Raw genomic sequence first — 20,557 nt, forward strand, 5'->3', positions numbered from 1 at the left:
CATCCCTGTTTCACGGACTTTATAGCCTTTTTCTTTCTCTTACATTACTGGTTTTGCTCTTTTTACTAAATTTTCATATCAGGCAGTGCATGTACAACTACCATTTTTTAATTAAATTTTCCTGAGTAATTTTCTAATATGTGGTTCCTCAAAAAATTAAGAACAAAATAGAAATCAATATTGTTCTAATTAAGATTATGCTAATTCTTATAATGATAGTAACATCAGTACTCCCCCATTTTCTAGCATACTGCATGTCTTCAATTTTGATCTCATTTTATGTTCTCAATACACTTTTGTGTTTTTATATAAGTAGGACTTATATCTTTTCTATTAAAATTATTCCAGTCAAATTTAGAATGTTAATTGTGAAGGATTTTAATGTTATTTCCATTTATTGCTATATAAGGAAAAGCTATGATTTATGAATTTTAGAGTCATTTAAATGCAGTTTTATTCCATTTCAAAATATTTTGTCATTTTTTGGTATTAAAGCATTTCACGTCAAATAATTTAGTGTTGTCTAATGGTTCATACAGTTTCTTCCTTTGGTGGTGGTATTTAATTCTAAAACCTCCAAAAATGTTTAATACTAGTTATTATGATTACCCACATCACATTTCTGATTATAAAGATGACAATAGTCTATATTAGTTTATTGTAGTAAATGAATAATCTTTAGTTTTTCACTCCTTAACATGTGTGCTACCAGTTATTATTGAATCATATTCATCATGTTTAGGAAGTCTTCATTTTCCTAATTACAGGATGACCATAAATGTATTTTAATAAATTTAATTGCATTAATCTATCAATAAAGTAATAATGTTGCTACTTTAGTATACCAACATAACATATCCTGTTAGAATTACCACTATAGTTGAAATATCTTCCCATTCTTAGAAAAAAAAAAACCATGACTTATCATGTTGTGATTATTTCCTAAATTCATGGCAGGACTCAACTTACTCTTTCCAGGGTGAATGTCCTAACTACATATTCAGCAAGTGGTTCCATTTCTACACAAGTTACTTTGAAGTCACCATAAACTTCAGTATCATCAGGCCAATATTTATAGCATTTAACCTACATGAAAAAAGAATACAAAGGTAAACGGAATACATAGTGCACATTAACCAAGATACCAAGATGATTTAATTCTGGGAATAACTTTTTTTTTTTTTTTTTTTTTTGATAGGCAGAGTGGTCAATGAGAGAGAGAGACAAAGGTCTTCCTTTTCCGTTGGTTCACAATGGCTGCTGCGGCTGGCGCACCGCGCTGATCTGAAGCCAGGAGCCAGGTACTTCTCCTGGTCTCCCAGGTGCAGGGCCCAAGGACTTGGGCCATCCTCCACTGCACTCCCGGGCCACAGCAGAGAGCTGGACTGGAAGAGGAGTGACCGGGACAGAATCTGGCGACCCGACCAGGACTAGAACCTGGTGTGCCAGCGCCACAGGCGGAGAATTAGCCTAGTGAGCCATGGCACTGGCCCAGGAATAACTCTTTAAATTGCAGTTAAAACACAGTTTAAAAAAATGTATAAATAAGAAAAAAATCAATTACATGATAAAGACTTCTATAGTCTCATAAACAACCCTAATCAATTAAATTTTAGTATAAAATCAAAGCTTATGTTATTACTCAATAAGAATCAAATAATTTCTCAGACACTAGATGTCCACTTAGAAGCACACAATGGAAATACTGTATCTATGAAAAAATTTAGATAACATTATATTTTAAGTGTACTACATGTTGCTTCCTGAATTTTCATGCATATGACTATGTTGTATGTGTATATGTATGTGTGTTTGTATGTGTATAATTTTTTTCTCTTACCCGGCCAACTTCAACTAAATTTGTAACCATTACAATGCAGGCAGACTGTTCTTGCCATATCATTCTCCAGAAATCATACACGGTTTCATGAACTGGGCCTGTAAAATAATAATTTTAATATTATGTTGTCAGAGAAATTTCATAGTTAGTAATAAGTTTAGATAAGATAAAAAGCAGAAAAAATAAAAATATAAATAATAGTCACTGAAAATACTTAAATTTTGTTCATATCTAAGTTCACCTCACAGCATGAACAAAGATATATAACATGATTTCTCTTTTTGCTTGTTTTTTCGATTTATGTCCTGTACTTTCCAATTTAGAAGAAGATATCACTTGTTTCTAGGGTATTTTTTTTGTTAATAAGTCACATCAGTTCATCTTCAAAACATATGTGAAAAAAACCTAACATAAATTATCAATTCGTCATCCATCATAATAAATCATCCGTGTTTAGCCATTATGAAGAAGCATCCTTACATCCAAGAAACATTCTTATCTTATCATAGAATATCAACTCCATACAGCAAAAGTATGTACTGGGCCACACTTACTCAATATCATAAAATGAATATTCTTTGATACTATGGCTGCTCATCCTATCATTACTGAGTATACAGTAAACTCAGTTACTAAAAGGATATGTGAAAACAGAAAATGACCTCTGTCAAAGGAGCAAATATAGTTTTTGTTTCACTTTTCTTTCGTATAAAACAGATGTGTAAGTTTCTCTTCTGATGGCCAGCTGTCAGTCTGGAAAGACAGCTAAGGAGTTTCGCTGTTGCTGTTGTTTATTTGGATACTTTTGTTCCCCAGACATCTACTGTAAGAAAATTCCCCTATTTTCTTCTTATTTTCCTTGAAGAATGAACCTGACTAAATTCCTTCCAGCTCTGTTTTGTCTTAGTCTTCATTTGTCAAAACATTGCTGGAAGACAGTATAACAACTCATATAACAGTATTACATTCCAGGCTGATAAACTACCCTACAAGAAGACAGGTCGGGGGCCAGCGCAGTGGCACAAAGGGTAAAGCCACCACCCGAGATGCTGGCATCCCATATGGGTGCAAGTTCGTGTCCTGGCTTCTCCACTTCTGATTCACCTTCCTGCTAGTGGCCTGGGAAAAGCAGTGGAAGATGGCCCAAGAGCTTGGTCCTTTGCCACCTGCATGGGAGACCCAGATGAAGCTCCTGACCCTTGGTTTCTGCCTGGCCCAGCCACTGCCATTGCAGCCATCTGGGGAGTGAACCAGCAGATGGAAGACCTCTCTTTCTCTCTCTCTCTCTGCATGTAATGCTGATGTTCAAATAAATACATAAATATTAAAAAAAAAAGACAAGCACCTTATACAGGAGGAGACCTCTCTTCCCTTTAATCAAAAATAGTATTTCCTCAGGAGCAGGCATTTGGCAGGGTGTCTAAGATGCCTGTGTACCACACTGGAGTGTGTGGTTTAGATTCCTGGTTCCAGTTTCTAACTCCAGCTTCCTGCCAAGTCAGGCCCTTGGAGGCAGCATGTAACTGGGTTGCTGTTACTCACGAAACAGACCTGGAATTGCCGCCTTTCTTCCTGTCTTCTACCTGGCCAGGGCCAGGTCCATCCTTGGTTAGTGTGGGCATTTTATGGATGAACCAGCTGCCAGGGCTCTGTCTGTCTACCTCACAAATATCAAATACTTTCCAAAAGTTTAAAAAACAACTATTGTTTTTTTTTGCTCAACACTATTCACTAGTGCTCTGAAACCTTGATTATCAGTAAACAAATTTTTAATTTTTTATTATTTTATGACAGGCAGAGTGGATAGTGAGTGAGAGAGACAGAGAGAAAGGTCTTCCTTTTGCCGTTGGTTCACCCTCCAATGGCCGCTGCGGCCGGCGCACCGCGCTGATCCGAAGCCAGGAGCCAGGTGCTTCTCCTGGTCTCCCATGCGGGTGCAGGGCCCAAGCACTTGGGCCATCCTCCACTGCCTTCCCGGGCCATAGCAGAGAGCTGGCCTGGAAGAGGGGCAACCGAGATAGAATCCGGCGCCCCAACTGGGACTAGAACCCGGTGTGCCGGCGCCACAAGGCGGAGGATTAGCCTGTTAAGCCACGGCGCCGGCTTAAGTAAACAAATTTTTAGAAAAACTACCAGCAGCTTCCCTTTTACATTAATTAGAAAATAAATCAAGCTTACATTTATGTCTTACATAGATTAAAAAATATGCTATATAAATGAGTTAAAAACACTATTAGAATAAACATTTTTCTTTTTTTAAAGTTAATTTAAATAAAATTACAAAAAGCTTGTCTGGATAAATACACAAGTTTATTTAATCTACAATATTTAAAATGACAAAGTTTTACCTTGAGTGGCAATATAGTGGCTTGGTCTTTGGTAGCCCTAAAATAGGGAGACAAATTTGTTATTATTTTACACCAGTATCAGAAATAAATGAATGAAGGCATAAAAAGATGAAGACAACCACCTGTTAAGGTTAAGTTATAGTAAAAATCCAGAAATGAGTAGCAAACAAATTGCTCACTACTCAAACCTATGTTATCTGCAAGGTAAACATAAAGCAAACATTAAATATTTTAAAAGCTCGGATTAGAATATATATTTTATAATTGAGTCTTGTTTGCTAATGAATAACCTTAAAGATTTTGTTTGGTTTCATTAAAACGTTTATGCCTTCATGTTAATCTTCAGTCATTCTTTCTTGGCAAAATTGTGTGTAAAATATCAATTCTCATTTTATCATTCAAAAGTACAACACACTGCATTACAAATGGACAAGGACATATTAGAACCATAAAAAATAACAGAACATTCCAATGTTAGAGCTGGACAATGCATGTGTGCATCAAATCAAAGTCCTGCTGCGACTTTTTGTTGTTGTTCTAGAATATGCTCAAGAATCTACAACTATTTTGTGTGTGTTGATAATGTTAATGCACACAAACATAATTATAGGTACACACATATATAGGGAAAGAAGATTTTCTAAGATTGAATCTTACCCTGAACAAAAAGTTTAGTCCTTTTAATTTCAGTATGCCACAAGCTCTTTGTATTTAAACACTTAATGTTGTTTCAACAAGCATATTATTCCTAATAAGGGATGCATTCTTAGTTGATCTCAGTTGGTTTAATTACAACAGATTATGAGTTGCAAAAATGATGATGATACGATAGGGTTCATTTTTGAATATGTTGTGCATTTATCAAAGAGCTTTGATAAATGTCAATGGTGAAATTCATACAGACTTTGGTGTGGACAATTTAACACACATGTAAATGTGTGTCAACTTGGATCTTCAAACTAAAATTTAATATAATGAGCACTACACTGGTGCAAATTTGGATTTCTGTTTCATAATATACCAACATGCTGCTTAGTGCAATATTATATGGAGATTTTTTCCCAAGCTTTATAAGCATTTCATTTCCTGTTCTTTATGTACCAATTTCAGGAGGTGTCTTTTTAGTACAATAAGCTAATGGGAGAGGAAAAATTAAGAAATTGTATAGTAACCAGCCAAAATACACAGGGGTCTTAATAGAAAGACTAGATAAAAAACCTAATTTAGAAAATAGTCTTACTATAGGAACCATGAAATAGTATTACAATAAGACTCCAGTGAATCTGTCTTGGCAGGAAACTAACATAGGACAAAATAGGTAAGAAAAATGAAAAAATGTCTTTGTGAACAGTTGATTTTTATTAATTATAAAGGATGGACCATTAGTTTCCATGACATGTCTGATAAATTTAAATACTGAATAAGAATATGGTAACGATTACAAATATTGCCAATATGTTTATATTATACCTAATAAAATATATTTCTTCAAATAATTATAATTCATAACATAAGTGTAAGATATGAACTTAGTAAATGCAATTAAATGTGATAAAATTATTTCTTAGGCAATTAGAAAAAGTTGGGACCTAAACGTCATATTTTTAATGTACATAAGTGTATTATATACTGCAATTCTGTAATTCGACCTTTTGTCATATGATTATATATATTTTGAATCCATTACTTTCAGCACACTTAGATTTTAATTGTTAAAAACTGGCTGAAGTATAATGAGTGCTAAACATGTCTACACATTGTGCTAAATGCTCACCATGCATTACTTCATTTAATTTTCACAATAAAGTGATGGTGTTAGTACTATTACTAGTGCCCCACCGTAAAGATGGGGAAACTGAGGCACAGAGGGAGAAGTGACATTTCTGAAATCTCCAATGTGATACACGACTCAAGAGCCTTATCCCATATATATGTAATGTAACAGATTGCCTCCTTAATAATATCTCTTATTTTATTTGATAACTAATTTCCTTCAAATTAAGAACTTGCAAGTAGATACGTATGTAATCATAACATTCAACAGTGGAATATACGACCAAAGCAAACTTTTTCATTTGTATGGTTCAATATATATGTGTGAGATGCATATTTTATAATTGAAATTTAATAATTATTTTGCCTGAGTAATTTATCACTATGTAAGCCAATCCCACACACCACAAAATAGTCTTATACTCATTTTTAATGTCAGAAGGCAAATGTAAAGAGTAAAATTTCATAAAGCTAATACACATCATACTATCCAGCGTCTCACATATGTTGGGGGAAGGGTAAGAAGAAAAAAGCCAGAAACAGAAACCATTAACAAATAAAACTTGAGGACATAATACACTGTTGAAGCTAAAAATGCTCCTGTTTTTCTAGACAAGAAAAGGGAAGGAGGTCAAATACATCTTTACACATGTAAAAGAACTACAGAAAATGAACATAGAGATATTGTATGGAGCTAATTAGGTGAAGCATGCAGAGTTAACTAGTAGTAAGCATTAGTAATAACTGGATTTAAGAATATTTATATTAAATATTTAGAGTAGGGTGCTGTTATTTACATATAGTGGTACTTACATCCCTGTACAGCCAAATCTACAGCCCAAACCAAAGTCAGGTGTGAAAGAAAGCACAACAGCGTCAGTAAGAACTAGGACGTAGAACAAGGAAAAGTGTACAGTTTGTTCTTTAAAAAGGCAGCAATCACTTAATATGTCATATCAAAAAGGTTCACATATATAAGTCAATAAAGTAGATCTATGGGAATACAAAAAACTTACATCTATATAGTTGGCATTAATGTAATCTGAAGAAGGATCATCCTCAACAGGTTGCAAAATTACTCTGGAGTGATCATCTAAAATTTTAAGACAATAAAATTAAAGTTATGAAATTGCTGTTCTGAGACAGTGCCATTGTAGAGGCTTCATTCAGTGTTGCCAATATTCTATCCACAGTATACTGCTATGAAATCAGTCATCTGACAAAATAAAGAACTTTAATGAGCTCATTAATTATTGCAGTTATAATACTCTGTGAATAAGGCTTCAATGACTTGCATCTTCACAGTTTGGAAATACAATAATGTCTGATGAATCAATTGAGTCATCCACTTGACTGAAGAGCCAAACTTGCTAACTTCGAATTTCATTTGTAGGCTTGATTTTCAATGGGTAGAATCATTTCCTTTTCACTTTACAGCAAATGGGCCACACAACTAGACAGTAAATTTTCTTTCTTTTTTCTTTTTTTCTTTTTGACAGGCAGAGTGGACAGTGAGAGAGAGAGACAGACAGAGAGAAAGGTCTTCCTTTGCTGTTGGTTCACCCTCCAATGGTCGCCGCGGCTGGCGCGCTGCGGCCAGCGTACCGCGCTGGTCCGATGGCAGGAGCCAGGTGCTTCTCCTGGTCTCCCATGGGGTGCAGGGCCCAAGTACTTGGGCCATCCTCCACTGCACTCCCGGGCCACAGCAGAGAGCTGGCCTGGAAGAGGGGCAACCGGGATAGAATCTGGCGCCCCGACCGGGACTAGAACCCGGTGTGCTGGCGCCGCTAGGCGGAGGATTAACCTATTCAGCCGCGGAGCCGGCCAAGACAGTAAATTTTCAACCTTGCTTCAACTTATTACTTGAGATTCAAGGTTAAATATTTTTGTTTTAAGACACTTTTAACTTATCTAAATTCAGAAGTGTGTTTTCTAAGTAAATCAGTATCTAGTTCCAAGTTTAATGATCTGCTGCTTTCTTTGCTGCTCCTGTGGTTTCATATGATAATGACTTTATTTATCCAACATATACATCTTGAAAACTTAATCAGGAGGGATTTCCTAATGATGAAAACTCGGAGCTACTTGAGTTTACATTCTAGTGTATAGGTCTGTGGAAAAAATAACACTCCAATCTTGAGTATTTGGTGGGGTTTTGTAAGAATCTTTAACTAAAAATACCTTTTTCATTATCCTGATATTCTTAGCTGTTTGAAAACACTGCATGCATTTATGCACAAACATGACATCAAGCAGCAAGTTATCTCCACTGGGTAAGAATCAGAGTCAATTTAATTATTGAGGATGATGACAATTTCAGAATCACTGTTAACAGCCAATGCTCTTTTAATATTAAATAGATGACTGTATAAACAGATATGCCACCATCAGGGATTTTCTTAAACTGTAAAAGCATATAAAGAGGATTTGCAACTCACTGTTTATCTTTGAACAAACAATATTTACATTCACCAAGAATTTTAAGGGCACTTACATGCAATAATGTTTCCATATCGGTTTTTTGCTCTATTTTGATCTTTTTTAGCTACATCCCAAGATGCTGACTGTCCTTCAAAGAAGCTCTGAAGGAAAAAAAATAATAGACAGACTGATTTTAATTCCTTTCTTTGAAACAGGTTTATCAGTTCTGAAGACTAAAATAGTAAAAGTCACTTTCTCAGCAAGGAAGAAATTCTTATAATAGTACACAAATTTTTCTCTCAGACCTGAAAGCGGATTTGTTGGACTTATACTTGCTCATCTAGGACTAGACTGAGTTCAAATTAAGGACAAGAAATAATTTTAGAGGGAAAAAAAGAACTCTGAAAGAAGTTCAAATTTCAGATCACTATTAACTCCGAGATGGAAGCAGAGAAAGCATCATTCTTTTCAAAATGTACTGAATAATAATGCACCAAAACCTGCAAAACTACTTCTGAGTATATTTCAAATGTGCATTCTTTAGCATTTGTAACAGAAAAAAAAAAAATCCTGCTTCCTTCCATAATTACTCATTAAATCACATGCAATACACCCATCGCATTTTGGCTTCTTTGAAGATCATGAAAAGGACTGACTCTCTACAACAAGGCATCATATTGAAATGGAAAAGAATCCCCTGCTCTAAGAATCTGGGAACAGATGAATTTGTTGATTGGTTTAATTACCATATGCAGCAATTTAAAATATGGATACAGATTTCTTTTTGCAGAAAAACTTCAACTTTGCTCAACACAGGAAGTGGGGTCTTCAAAGAGCCCATGGTTTTTGAAGCAAGGTACACAGGAATACACATGAAATGAACAAAAAGAACCAGCTCTGGCAGAAAGCTCCAATTCTTTGCACTTATTTTGTGTCTACAGCATAGTGTTTCCGGCATAGACCTAACACCAACTTTCAGTATTCAAAGATAATTTTATTCCCTCACAAGTTAAGGTGTAACAGTAATCTGTAGGTACAATATGGAGTTTAATTCTCTTTATATACAGAAAATCAGTTTAGTATACAAAGAGAATTGAAAATTAATCTTGATGTGAATGGAAGGGGAGAGAGAGCAGGAAAGGGGAGGGTTGCGGGTGGGAGGGAAGTTATGGGGGGGGGAAGCCATTGTAATCCATAAACTGTACTTTGGAAATTTATATTCATTAAATAAAAGCTTTAAAAAAACAATATGGAGTTTAAAAGATTTTTCATGACATGGGATGGATTTGGGATGATCTTTCAAAGCAAAGCATGGACTGAATTCTTTCATTTTAAACATGTGTGTGAACTGTGGTATGTGAATGGGTGGCTGACAGACTTCCTCCCATGTCCCAGACTGACACTGTTCAGGAACTGAAGGGTAGCAAAGGAACTTTGTCCTTTTTGCTATGTTTATTAGAATGTTCAGTCTAAATAAGTCTCTTTGTAAGATGAGTTCTGGTATTTTGGTTAGAATTGGAAGGGGAAATAAGATTGGAAGAATTTCCTGCATCCTTCTTTTGGCTTTTTAAATGTTGTTTACTGATTTCCAGGGCTTTGCTTTTTCCTCCCTTCCACTTTTAACAAATAATAAACACGATTAAACAGACGGTAGCACTTACATCACAAAGCTTTCTCCTTTTGGATCAGAGGGTCAGGGAGCCAAGAGCAAAAAAGTAACTGCTACTTCAGTAATTCAAATGCTACAATTTAAAATGGGACTCAAAGTGTCTTGTCACTTGATTTTTGAGTTGGGAAACATCAAGTTCTAACAAAGTGTTCTGTAACTGCATTGTAGAATATATAAAGAAATACAACATTAAAAACTGTCATAATGAATTCAGACCCAGGTATGTTCCTGGGAAGTGCTCCTTTCCTTGAATTTTTTTTCAGTCACACTACTGGATTAGGGTACCTGTGGAGCACTGCTCTCCTTGTTACATTAAAGGGAGGCAAAAATGTCCAATTCCACTCACTGTCAGGTTAAAAATCATAGTGAATACAGTATTAAAGCTTTCACCTCGTATTCCTCTTTGAACCCATAGCTGTCTGATGTCTTCATGAGATTAATGTGTTGCAGTAAGTCGGCTACCCTGATGGCTGGGTGCAGCTGTCCCGTCTGGTAAGGAGATTCTGTCCCCTCGCACAGGTAGCGAGGGACGTCCAGAAGGCGGCTGGATTCTGCTGTGGCGCTGTGGTTTTCGTCTGGCATTTTTTCAGATCCCATAAGATTAAAAAAAGACAAAGTTATCTTGTTTAATATGCATTTATTCAAAGAAGACTTCAGAGCTTAAGATCTTTCTGATGACAGGAGAAAGGGAAAGAACTGTCAGACAGTAGAAGCCTAGGGCAGCATCCCTATAAGGACACAGCTTTAGCCTTTTAGTGCATCTTAAGATTTTGAGGCCAGAGTACACTGCGTGTATATCATCAAGACCACAGATGCTGTGAGATGCAGGGAGACATTTGATTCATTTTTAAAAAGCACAAGTGGGAGATTTAGCTGAGCTTTTACATTTTCTTGCATCTGCAGTCATAGCAATATAAAGGGAGATCTGAGGATCAAGGTGTCAATAGGAAAGGTGTTTTCATTGTGCATTAAGTTCAACAAAACTCTTTCCCATTCATATCCCAACCTCCCTCAGAGAAACCACATAGGCAACCCATCCTCTCTTCTTCATGCCCTTGTGCACCTACAACGCCCTAATACCTGGAGCTTCTTAGTACAACACACTCCAGACTGGGAAACGTGGATATTCTCAGCATCACCCAAACCCCATGCTGTCTTTTAGCTAGGCCACAGGTGCACTCACATTCAATCTTTGCCATCTGAGTTTATTATTATTGTTGTTGTCTTTAATTGCTAACATATTTTGATTCTCCTAGCATTTGTGTGAGAGAGATAAGGGTGTGCTTCTGGAGCAAAATATGAGTGCCTCCTTTGGAATTCTTCCCTCATTCAGGCTGAGTACAAAGTTCCTATTTGATGTTCCCATGGCTTCCTGTTCTTTTATAGGTCATTTCACTTACCCTATATTTTCATCATTCATATGTCTCTTTTCCTCTCTAAGTCCTGAATGGTTAGAGTATATAGACAGTCATATTTTTCTTTTTATTTCTAGCACCTGGTGCATGGCAGTCATTCAATAAACATTTCAATGAATCAATGAGTTAAAATCAATTGAATCCCTCACCACCCACATTTTAAGTGTAAGTCCCATCCCAGTTGTGTTATCAGCTTAAAATGAAGAGAAGCTTAATTCTCTTTCTCTCATAAGAAGAAAGAAAAGAACAAGAACATTTTGCCTATGAAGAATAAACAGGATTTTAATGACCAAAGTACTCATTACAATGAGAAGCATGCTCATATTTATCACATTAAAACTTACCACTTTAAAAAATAAAAACAAATGTTTTAGGGGTGGTACTTTGTAAAGCATTATACTGTCATACTCATTAACAGAAGAGAAAGTACACTCTTAGGGGAACTTTTGCTTTTAATGATAATGCATACTGTAAATAACGATATTTAATTAACAGTTAAACATAGTTCAAGTGCTGGTACATTTGCCTGTTCTATCACCAACTCTACAAATAGGATATGGCAAAAAATGAATTGTTGTCCCCATGATAAACATTTTTTCTTCCTGGAGAAGGGAAAAAAAAAGAACCCTACAATCAGATTTGTGTGCCTCTATAATTTAGCATGATTGCATTCATTTTTACCCCCTCCTACTAAGCTGAATGCCTTTTTTTTTTGCTTTTGGATTCATTCCTAAAAATACTACATTGAACTGAAGAAAACTCCTGGTGGTTTCCATGTGATTTAATCACCCAAGTGATTTATTGCTTTTTGCTCAGGTTTTGCCCACCCTTCTGCATATAAACATGTGCTAGCAAACATGATTCAGGAGAGTTTCCTCCTCTTACTATGAGACTACCCTCAACTCATCTGCCTTTGCTAAAGTTTTACAATCAATAGACTGACATTAAGCATATATACATGTCCCTAGTAAAATTAAGTTCAGAAGCAACTGATCTGGGTACTATCTCAGAATACACAGTTTGGGATGAGAAGTCGAGAGAACAGCTAAAGTCATGAGGCCAAATGCAATCACCCAAGCTGGTAAATAAGGCAGCCAGGGCTCCAAGAACAGCCCAAGGCTCACGCTGCACCTGCTGGAGCAGCACAATATTTACAATGGTAAGATGTTCAGCGAGAAACACAGAAGTCATCCATATTCCAAATCTTACAGATGATTGTGTTCCAATATGAAATACACAGTGCCTTTTGTTTTGTATTAAGCTTTAATACAGTAATACAAAGAGCAGTACCATCTTTAAAATAATCACATATGAATTATTAATCTCAATACATTTCCACTTCATTAAACTACCTAATAGTGTGACTACTAGTGAGGGTACATATACTAATCATCTTCCTTATTACACATTTAAGAATAATAACTTCAAATCTATCCTTGATTGAAAGGTTTTTCTACAGTTCATTGCAATACACTTACCAGTTATAGGGACTTAAACCCAATGAAGCAGTAAAATACAAAAAAAAAAAAAAAACACAAAAAATATGAATCAATATGAAAAGTTTCTAAGCCTTTTTAAGACAATAAGTAGATATTAATATTAAGCAATATTTGAGGTGATTTCAAAAATTGCCTATAAATACAAAATCAATTGGATGCAAAACAACTGTAAACACCATGATTCCAAGAATGATGAAAAACACAACAAATCATTCCTAGATCTAGTATGATTAATGAGAGATTTAACTTTTAAAAAATGCCAATACTGAAAAAAAAAAACAACCAGCTTGACTTCTGACATGAAATAAAATGCATAATGAATGTTTATATGAACAGATTTTTATGACCTTTTCTGCTAAATCTAGGCTTTCTTAAATATAAATATCCCTTTTAACCAGGAACATTACTACAATCATTGTTTAAATGTTAGAAAACTAACAGGCATTATCTCATTTTTCTCTTACCAAAACTCTATGAAAAATGTGTGCTGGAAATTATTATTTTAAAAATGGGGAAGCAAAGACATGAGGCGTTGCTATTGGTTCATAGTGGAAATCCACATGGGGACCGAGACTTGAACCTATTAGAAAACTACTGTAATGAAAAGGAAACTAATTTTTCCTGAAGAGTTTCTTACTATTTTAATTGAACTACATTTTATAATTTGATATGACAATCTGCAGTGCTCAACAGAAGATGACATAATCAGAGGCATTTGGTGCCTCCCCAGTGATCCTTGGTTATGGCTCCTCCCTACAACATCAAGCCACTCCCTTCGGGAAAATGCCCCAGTTCACGTCCTTATCATAGTTGTTGTGAACTTCAATGGCAAAGGCAGTCAGAGATGGAGAACTCTAACTTTTGGATTATCTTAGAATGCATTTTCCTTATATTAGTTATAAACTGTATAATTTAAATAATTAACTTCGTGCAAAGCAGACATATTTTTACTTAACTAATTGTACTGATCCAAAAATATTTTTATAATCACCGAAACTTAGAATATACAAATAACAAAATACCTGCATAGGATGTAAGTGAACATTATATGTTCATAAGAAATATTAACTACACATAGCAAATATGACATTTGGGAATTTTTATGATACATTCAAAACATACGGTAAAACTGATATGAAACTTGTGAACATATGCAAGCTGGTCATGAATCATGGGTGTATAGTTAGTAAAAAAAATAGCCTACAACTTTAAGAGAAACCCATTCCACTCTGAAATATATAACTAGATAAAAAATATTAATTTAATTATACATCTGCAAAGACCTTATCACTAGCAATATCAGTTGTCTTGGGTGGTATATGAGGGCACTACAAAAATTTCCTGGAAAAATAGAATTAATAGGTAAGTTTATTTTGGTCAATTTTCCATGAACTTTTGAAGACCCTTCACTGAGTGATCAGCAAAGAGGCTTGTTCTAAATTTCTTGAAGGGGCAACCCTGAACTACTTATATAAGGTTCACATGGAATGCCAAATCTCACAGACTTAGCAAAGTTACCTCCATTTATAAACTCTTATTAAAGACAAATCAAAAGCAAATTGTACACAGCCATAATGTTGATTCATAAATGTGTTCTCTTGTGCTATAAAATTAGGAGGATTTAGAAAATTCAGTTCCATCTGGTAAACACTACTTTTTTTTTTGCACTGAAATCTGTGCATTTGGATTCATCATGCTAACGTGGATATGTTAACATTGTTTATATATTAGGTGTCATACTAATTTGAAATCCACTAGGTCCAACTGGGTTGAAAAATAGCTCTCTTTGATAAGCCTATGGCTGTCTGTTTTCAAAATTAAGTTACTTCCTGCACTATAAATAATTACTGTGTAGAATAAGATATAACCCATGCAAGGAAGCATGATCCATGCAAAAAAAAATGATGATAAAGATTTAGAGCCTCACCTAACACAGCAGTCGGCACAAGTGGATCATTGGGCACTGTAGGAAAACAAAGCTCATGAGGGAATATGTTGCTCTAAAGTTTATTTTAAGTCGTTTCTTCTTTAAAATAGATTTATGCTTTCCTAAGAAATACAATGATTAAGCCTGCTCTGATTGCTTTATTCTGAAAAGGTTAAAGTTCTTTCTTACAGCTTAGGTTATCTCAGTACTTTGTTGAATTTAAAAAGAAATTGATGTGGATATTATGAAGTTTATAAATTGGGGGTAAAGCAACCATTTATTAGCTCTATTGTGTATAAGGTACTTAGAGAAAACTTACTTATGTTTATTCCACATTCATTTGTTTCATTATATATAGGAAATAGATTTAATCCTTTCTCTAATTTCATAAGTGAACATTTAATAATTAAATTGAACTCCAACTTCTTACTAAGGTACTACGATAGGCAATATATAGAAAAATTTGGGGAACAGAAATGTTTACAAGTCCTTAATCTACTAAACATTAAATCAAATGATTAGAGAGATGATATATCTACATTTTTAGAAAAACCTACTTTCAGGAGTCATAGTATTTTATATTTTACATTCATTTATTTTATCATGAAATAAAAACATATAGATCAGAAAGGCCCTATTTTGATTATATCTAAATTCCAAAATGATTCACTTATAATTACTAATTAGGTACAGGTATGTATCACAGAAAATGATGGCCTGCATTCGGGGTCAATAATTACTGAATAATTTCACCAAACTGAATGTTCCTGAAAAACTTCCTTCTGAAAAGACACATATAAACTATAAATACTGGGGCTGGTGCTGTGGCGTAGTGGGTAAAGCCACCGCCTTCAGTACCGGCATCCCATATATGCACCGGTTGGAGTCCTGGCTGCTCCACATCCAATCCAGCTCTCTGCTATGGCCTAGGAAAGCAGTAGAAGATGACCCAAATCCTTGGGCCCTTGTACCCACGTGGGAGACCTGGAAGAAACTCCTGTCTCCTGGCTTCGGATCAGAATAGCTCTAGCCGTTGTGGCCAACTGAGGAGTGAACCAGTGGATTGAAGACCCCCCTCCCCCTTTGTAACTCTTTCAAATAAATAAATAAATATTCAAAAAAACTATAAATACTTTACTTTCCACCTTCACATTATAGATATTTCTTACCAAATAAGAAATAATACTGTTTATTGCTTCCCTTGTACCTATGTTTTCCAAGCTGGGGTAAGCATATCATTTGCAAAATGTCTCTATGTCTACAAGGCCAAAGGTAGAACTGATTTGCCTAGATCAAGCATCAATTTTACTTGAGGATTTGAGTTAAAATAAATATAAGTATAGAACAAAATATAAAACTCTTGGGAAGTTTTAAGATTAATAGTATTGTTCCTGAGATTATGGCTTAAACTACCTGGCATTAGAGAATATTTCAGTACAAATATTTTAAAAGAAGTTCCTTTAGAGACCATGCTGTGGCATAGCAGGTTAAGCTGCCATCTGCGGCACTGGCATCCCATATGGCCACCAGTTTGAAATCTGGCTGCTCCATTTCCGATCCAGTTCTCTCCTACTATGCACAGGCAATCAGCAGAAAATGCTCCCCATCCTTGGACCTTTGCACACGTATGTGGGACCTGGAAGAAGCTCCTGGTTCCTGGCATTTGCTTGTCCCTGTCCAGGCCATTGCAGCCATTTTGGGAATGAACTAGTGGACAGAAGATCTTTCTCTCTCTGTCTCGCTCTCTCCTTCTCTCTGCAACTCTTTCAAATAAATAATATTTCTTTTTTTTTAAAAAAAAGTAGTTCCTTTAGAGATCAGCAGTATGATGGATGGGTGTGTAGATTTAACCTTAAATTCTTGCAAATTTTCCAAATCAAGTACAGTTTTGGACTTCATGTTAGATACTTATTGCATGTAAGAGTCATCTTTTCTTTAGTTAACTTTTTAGTGTTGAAATTATCTAGGATTCCTTAGTAAGCTAAATAATTTTATCTATAATACCAATTTCCCAAAAGAATTACTGTTACATCTTATCCTAAAATATCTTTTATATAAGATAAAGCTTATAATATCTTACATAAAAGAAGAAAGCAAATGGTAAAATAATAAATTTGAGATTGATTTTATATAGGCAATTGTTTAATTTTTTTTTAAAAAAGTGCATTTAAAAATTAATTTATTGAAAGGCAGAGTTACAGAGAGGCAGAGGTAGAGATAGAGAATCTTCCACCCACTGGTTCAAACTGCAAATGGCTGCAATGGCTGGAGCTAGGTTGATCCAAAGCCAGCTAGAAGCCAAGAGCTTCATCCTGGTCTCCCATGTGGGTGCAGGAGCCCAAGGACTTAGACAATCTTCTGCTATTTTCCCAGGTGCATTAGCAGGGAGCTGGATCAGAAGTGGAGCAGTGGGGACTCAAACACAGCTGTTGGCAGTGCAGGCAGTGGCCTTACCCACCATACCAGAATGCTGGTCTTGGCAATCATTAGGTTATCTTACAGCATTGACCCATGATATGGTCTTTGTGGTGTATGTTTGGAATGTTGCTATGATACAGTCATTAAACTCATATAGTTTAAACGAAATCCAGGGTAAAGTCTGCACCTAAGTCATTTTTTAGATCCCATAATATTCTATTTGTTTCTATTTCTGTTTCTTCGCTCTTTCTTAATCTCTCTGATTATTCAAAAGGTAATGTATAGACTTCAACGGTAACAATATGCTTCAACAAAATCACTTATTAAAATGTTAATGAAGAACTTACATCTTGGACTAAAATTATGTTGGTCCATGAAGGTGATGGAAAGAGGATCTTCCGCATGCAGAGTGCTCTGATCTGCATAACTTCGATCCATAGCATTCACCATGTGAGTCATCTCCTGCCGGGTGTTCCCCATAGCATCTTTGCGTTTTTTAGCAAGTTTGCTGCCAAAGCAAACACAAAAGGGATCCCTTAGTGTGAAACCTGAAGAACTGACATCAGCAACAAGTAGTTCAAGTAAGCTTGTAGGCAAAGTTAGAAATGTGGTTTAGAAAACCTAAGAAATGATCATAATTTCAGAAATTAAGTTTGACATTCAAATACATTTGTTGGTTGTTATAAACAATGTTATGTGTCACATTGATATGTCAATATTCAAGCTGTCAACCCAAACTTGTCTCATGGTTTCCTATATTTTATTCAGCAAAAAATCCAAAGAATGCAGCTATATTTTATTTAAAGTATAAATAAATACTTCCTAGTTAGAGTAGTTCAAGGAAACTAAGCTAAATGGTAAGTTTTGGTCTTCCTTCTGGGCGATGAATACTCAATCAACATTTAGAAGTTCTTGTGAACAACTACACTTATTTTTTTGAAGTTTATTTTACTACAGCCACCCAACTAAAACACACAAGATTAGCTACACTCTTCATTCTCTGCACTATTACTAGGTAAAAATGCAACATCTATACTATTAACATATTTAGCGACATAGTTGTATACAAACAATCAAATCTAAACCATAGTCTTTTAGAATCAAGTGCAGGTAGATAAAATTCAAATACACATATTTATGAATTAAATATAAATCATGTAAGAAACCAACTGTGAAAAGTTTGAAAAATTCTATGCAAAAGTATAATGTGAATTATCATCAATTTGCATTACAGAAGAGTCAAATCGTAAAAACATGATTTAGAATCTCATTGCAAAGTAGCCACACTACAGAAATGTCTTTAATATAAATCAGGGTAAATGATTTAGGGTATTTGGAAACTACCAGGGTTTTAGAATTTTGAGTGAGTCAAATACTGATACCTTTATCATACACATCAAGGATATAAAATATATTTTGGTTCTTTGTGAATGTTACACATGAAGCATTCAAGGAAAAGATGACTAAAAGGGTATAAAGATTTAAATCAAATTAACAAGGCATTTTATATATGATACAAAACACTCTAAAAGGCTATACCAGAAAAATGATGTTAGCAAGTTTATGGCAGCAGTTTAGGCTGCCTTGGAAATACGACGAGCTGTTTTTTTTTTTTTTTTTTTCTTATGATTCTCATTAGTATCTGTATCAGAGTAAATGTATTTCAAACACTATAAAGTTTTCACTTTATAGACTGAATTTATGTACAAAGACTTTCCTTGACAAAGTTAATCTAGCAATTTGAGGGCTGCTCTGGTGTGGAATTTATTTTCTCTAAAATTAACATATTTGTCCTTAGTGGGTATATACCCAAAACATAAACACATAGACACAACAGATTTGTCACCGAAATAAGACAGCCATAAGCTAAGATTTGAGGATGGATATGTCCTTATTATAGAAATAACAATGATGATGATCATAGAGCTAACAATAATAGTGACATGGGCATAAGAAATACCATCACTGCCACCACCATTACCACTACTACTACACCATGAATACCATCACCACCATCATTTTAAGAGATATTTGCTCCATTCATGGAATGAACTATTGTCACATTTTTCTAGGCTTTGGGGAAAAGACCATGCACAAGCATACAGTTTTCAAGTAAATGACTCCAGTTGCCAATGGTAAGCATCATACGGCTGGGTAGATGACTTGAAGAACCATGGAGCTGACTAGGGCAACTTACTTAAGTGACCACTAGCATTTTATACAATGATGAAGTTCCAACTTCATTTCTTCTTTGTTTTAAAGACAAGCCATACATCTGATTGTTTATATTCATTTTCTTATTGTTTGCAGATAGTCCAAGGGCCTAGTTAAACATATTCAGGTCATATTGGCCTACAGAATTCCACTCTCCAAACTTTCCCCTAGGTTAGCATATAGGATGCATGCTCTTTGACCCATAAGATTCTTTTGCCTCTAATATTTGGCTAACTTCCATCAGTTCTGTTTGAACTTAAAAGACACTTTTCCAGGGAAGCTTTATAGTACTGATTCCATTACAACCTGTTTCAGGACAGGTTTCCCTGCTAGGTGTTTTTTTTTATAGCACTGCATTCTCCATCTGTGAACACATTCATCCCATCACATGCCATGTACCTTTTGACTGTTTCCCCCCGCTGTGTGTTCCATGATGAAAAGGATCATCTGTATCTTTTTGGTACTTGCAGCAGTACCTGGCACATAGCAGGCACTCAATATATACTTGCTGAATAGAAAAATTAGGCCTGTTCTGTGCTTGGCATTTCTCATTTGTTAACTCCATTAATTCCCAGATCAATCCACTGAATAGACATGGGGTTCTAATTGTATGGAGGAATTCACTGAGGCTCAGAGGAATTAAATAATTTGCCCTAGGTCGTTTATCTAATAAGCAATGAAGAATGACCAGATTCTAAGACCTAAGCATTTATATTTTGTTGCTTATGTTTTGTTTATTGCCACATTACAGAGTGTATATGACACAAAGCACTACTTATTCTAGGAATTAGGAATCGGTTGCTATACGTTTGAGAATAATAATATGAATACTGCCCAAATGTTTTGCCATTTATACATTTGAAAACACCAAGAAATAGCTTAAGAAATAATATCCTATCTTTGTTTCTTGGGCAAGAAAATAGAATGAATTCCTTCTTCAAAAAATTTGGGAGACTAAATTGTATGAAAATAGTACAAGCTGAAATTTAGTTTCAAAACAATGTTAACATTTTGAAGATGGGCAGCTCAAAGA

General features: G+C 35.1%; 1 protein-coding gene across 5 annotated transcripts in view; it reads right to left on the reverse strand.

The window, feature by feature from the left end:
- Nucleotides 1–20,557, reverse strand: part of PTPRK (protein tyrosine phosphatase receptor type K) — a 592,149-nt gene that overhangs the window by 16,685 nt on the left and 554,907 nt on the right. For 2 of the 5 annotated variants that reach the window (XM_062186743.1, XM_062186741.1), the window contains exons 15-22: nt 17,658–17,818; nt 14,893–14,928; nt 10,442–10,626; nt 8,456–8,543; nt 6,978–7,054; nt 4,189–4,225; nt 1,841–1,938; nt 970–1,086 (exon numbers count right to left, since the gene is read on the reverse strand). In XM_062186743.1, the coding sequence (XP_062042727.1) occupies nt 970–1,086; nt 1,841–1,938; nt 4,189–4,225; nt 6,978–7,054; nt 8,456–8,543; nt 10,442–10,626; nt 14,893–14,928; nt 17,658–17,818 (799 nt within the window). Of the gene's footprint in view, nt 1–969; nt 1,087–1,840; nt 1,939–4,188; nt 4,226–6,977; nt 7,055–8,455; nt 8,544–10,441; nt 10,627–11,809; nt 12,069–14,892; nt 14,929–17,657; nt 17,819–20,557 lie in introns of those variants that run through there. The other 3 variants (XM_062186745.1, XM_062186744.1, XM_062186746.1) reach the window with 2 other exon arrangements.

Source organism: Lepus europaeus, chromosome 3 (assembly GCF_033115175.1).
Source record: "Lepus europaeus isolate LE1 chromosome 3, mLepTim1.pri, whole genome shotgun sequence".
Classification (NCBI taxonomy): Eukaryota; Metazoa; Chordata; class Mammalia; order Lagomorpha; family Leporidae; genus Lepus; species Lepus europaeus.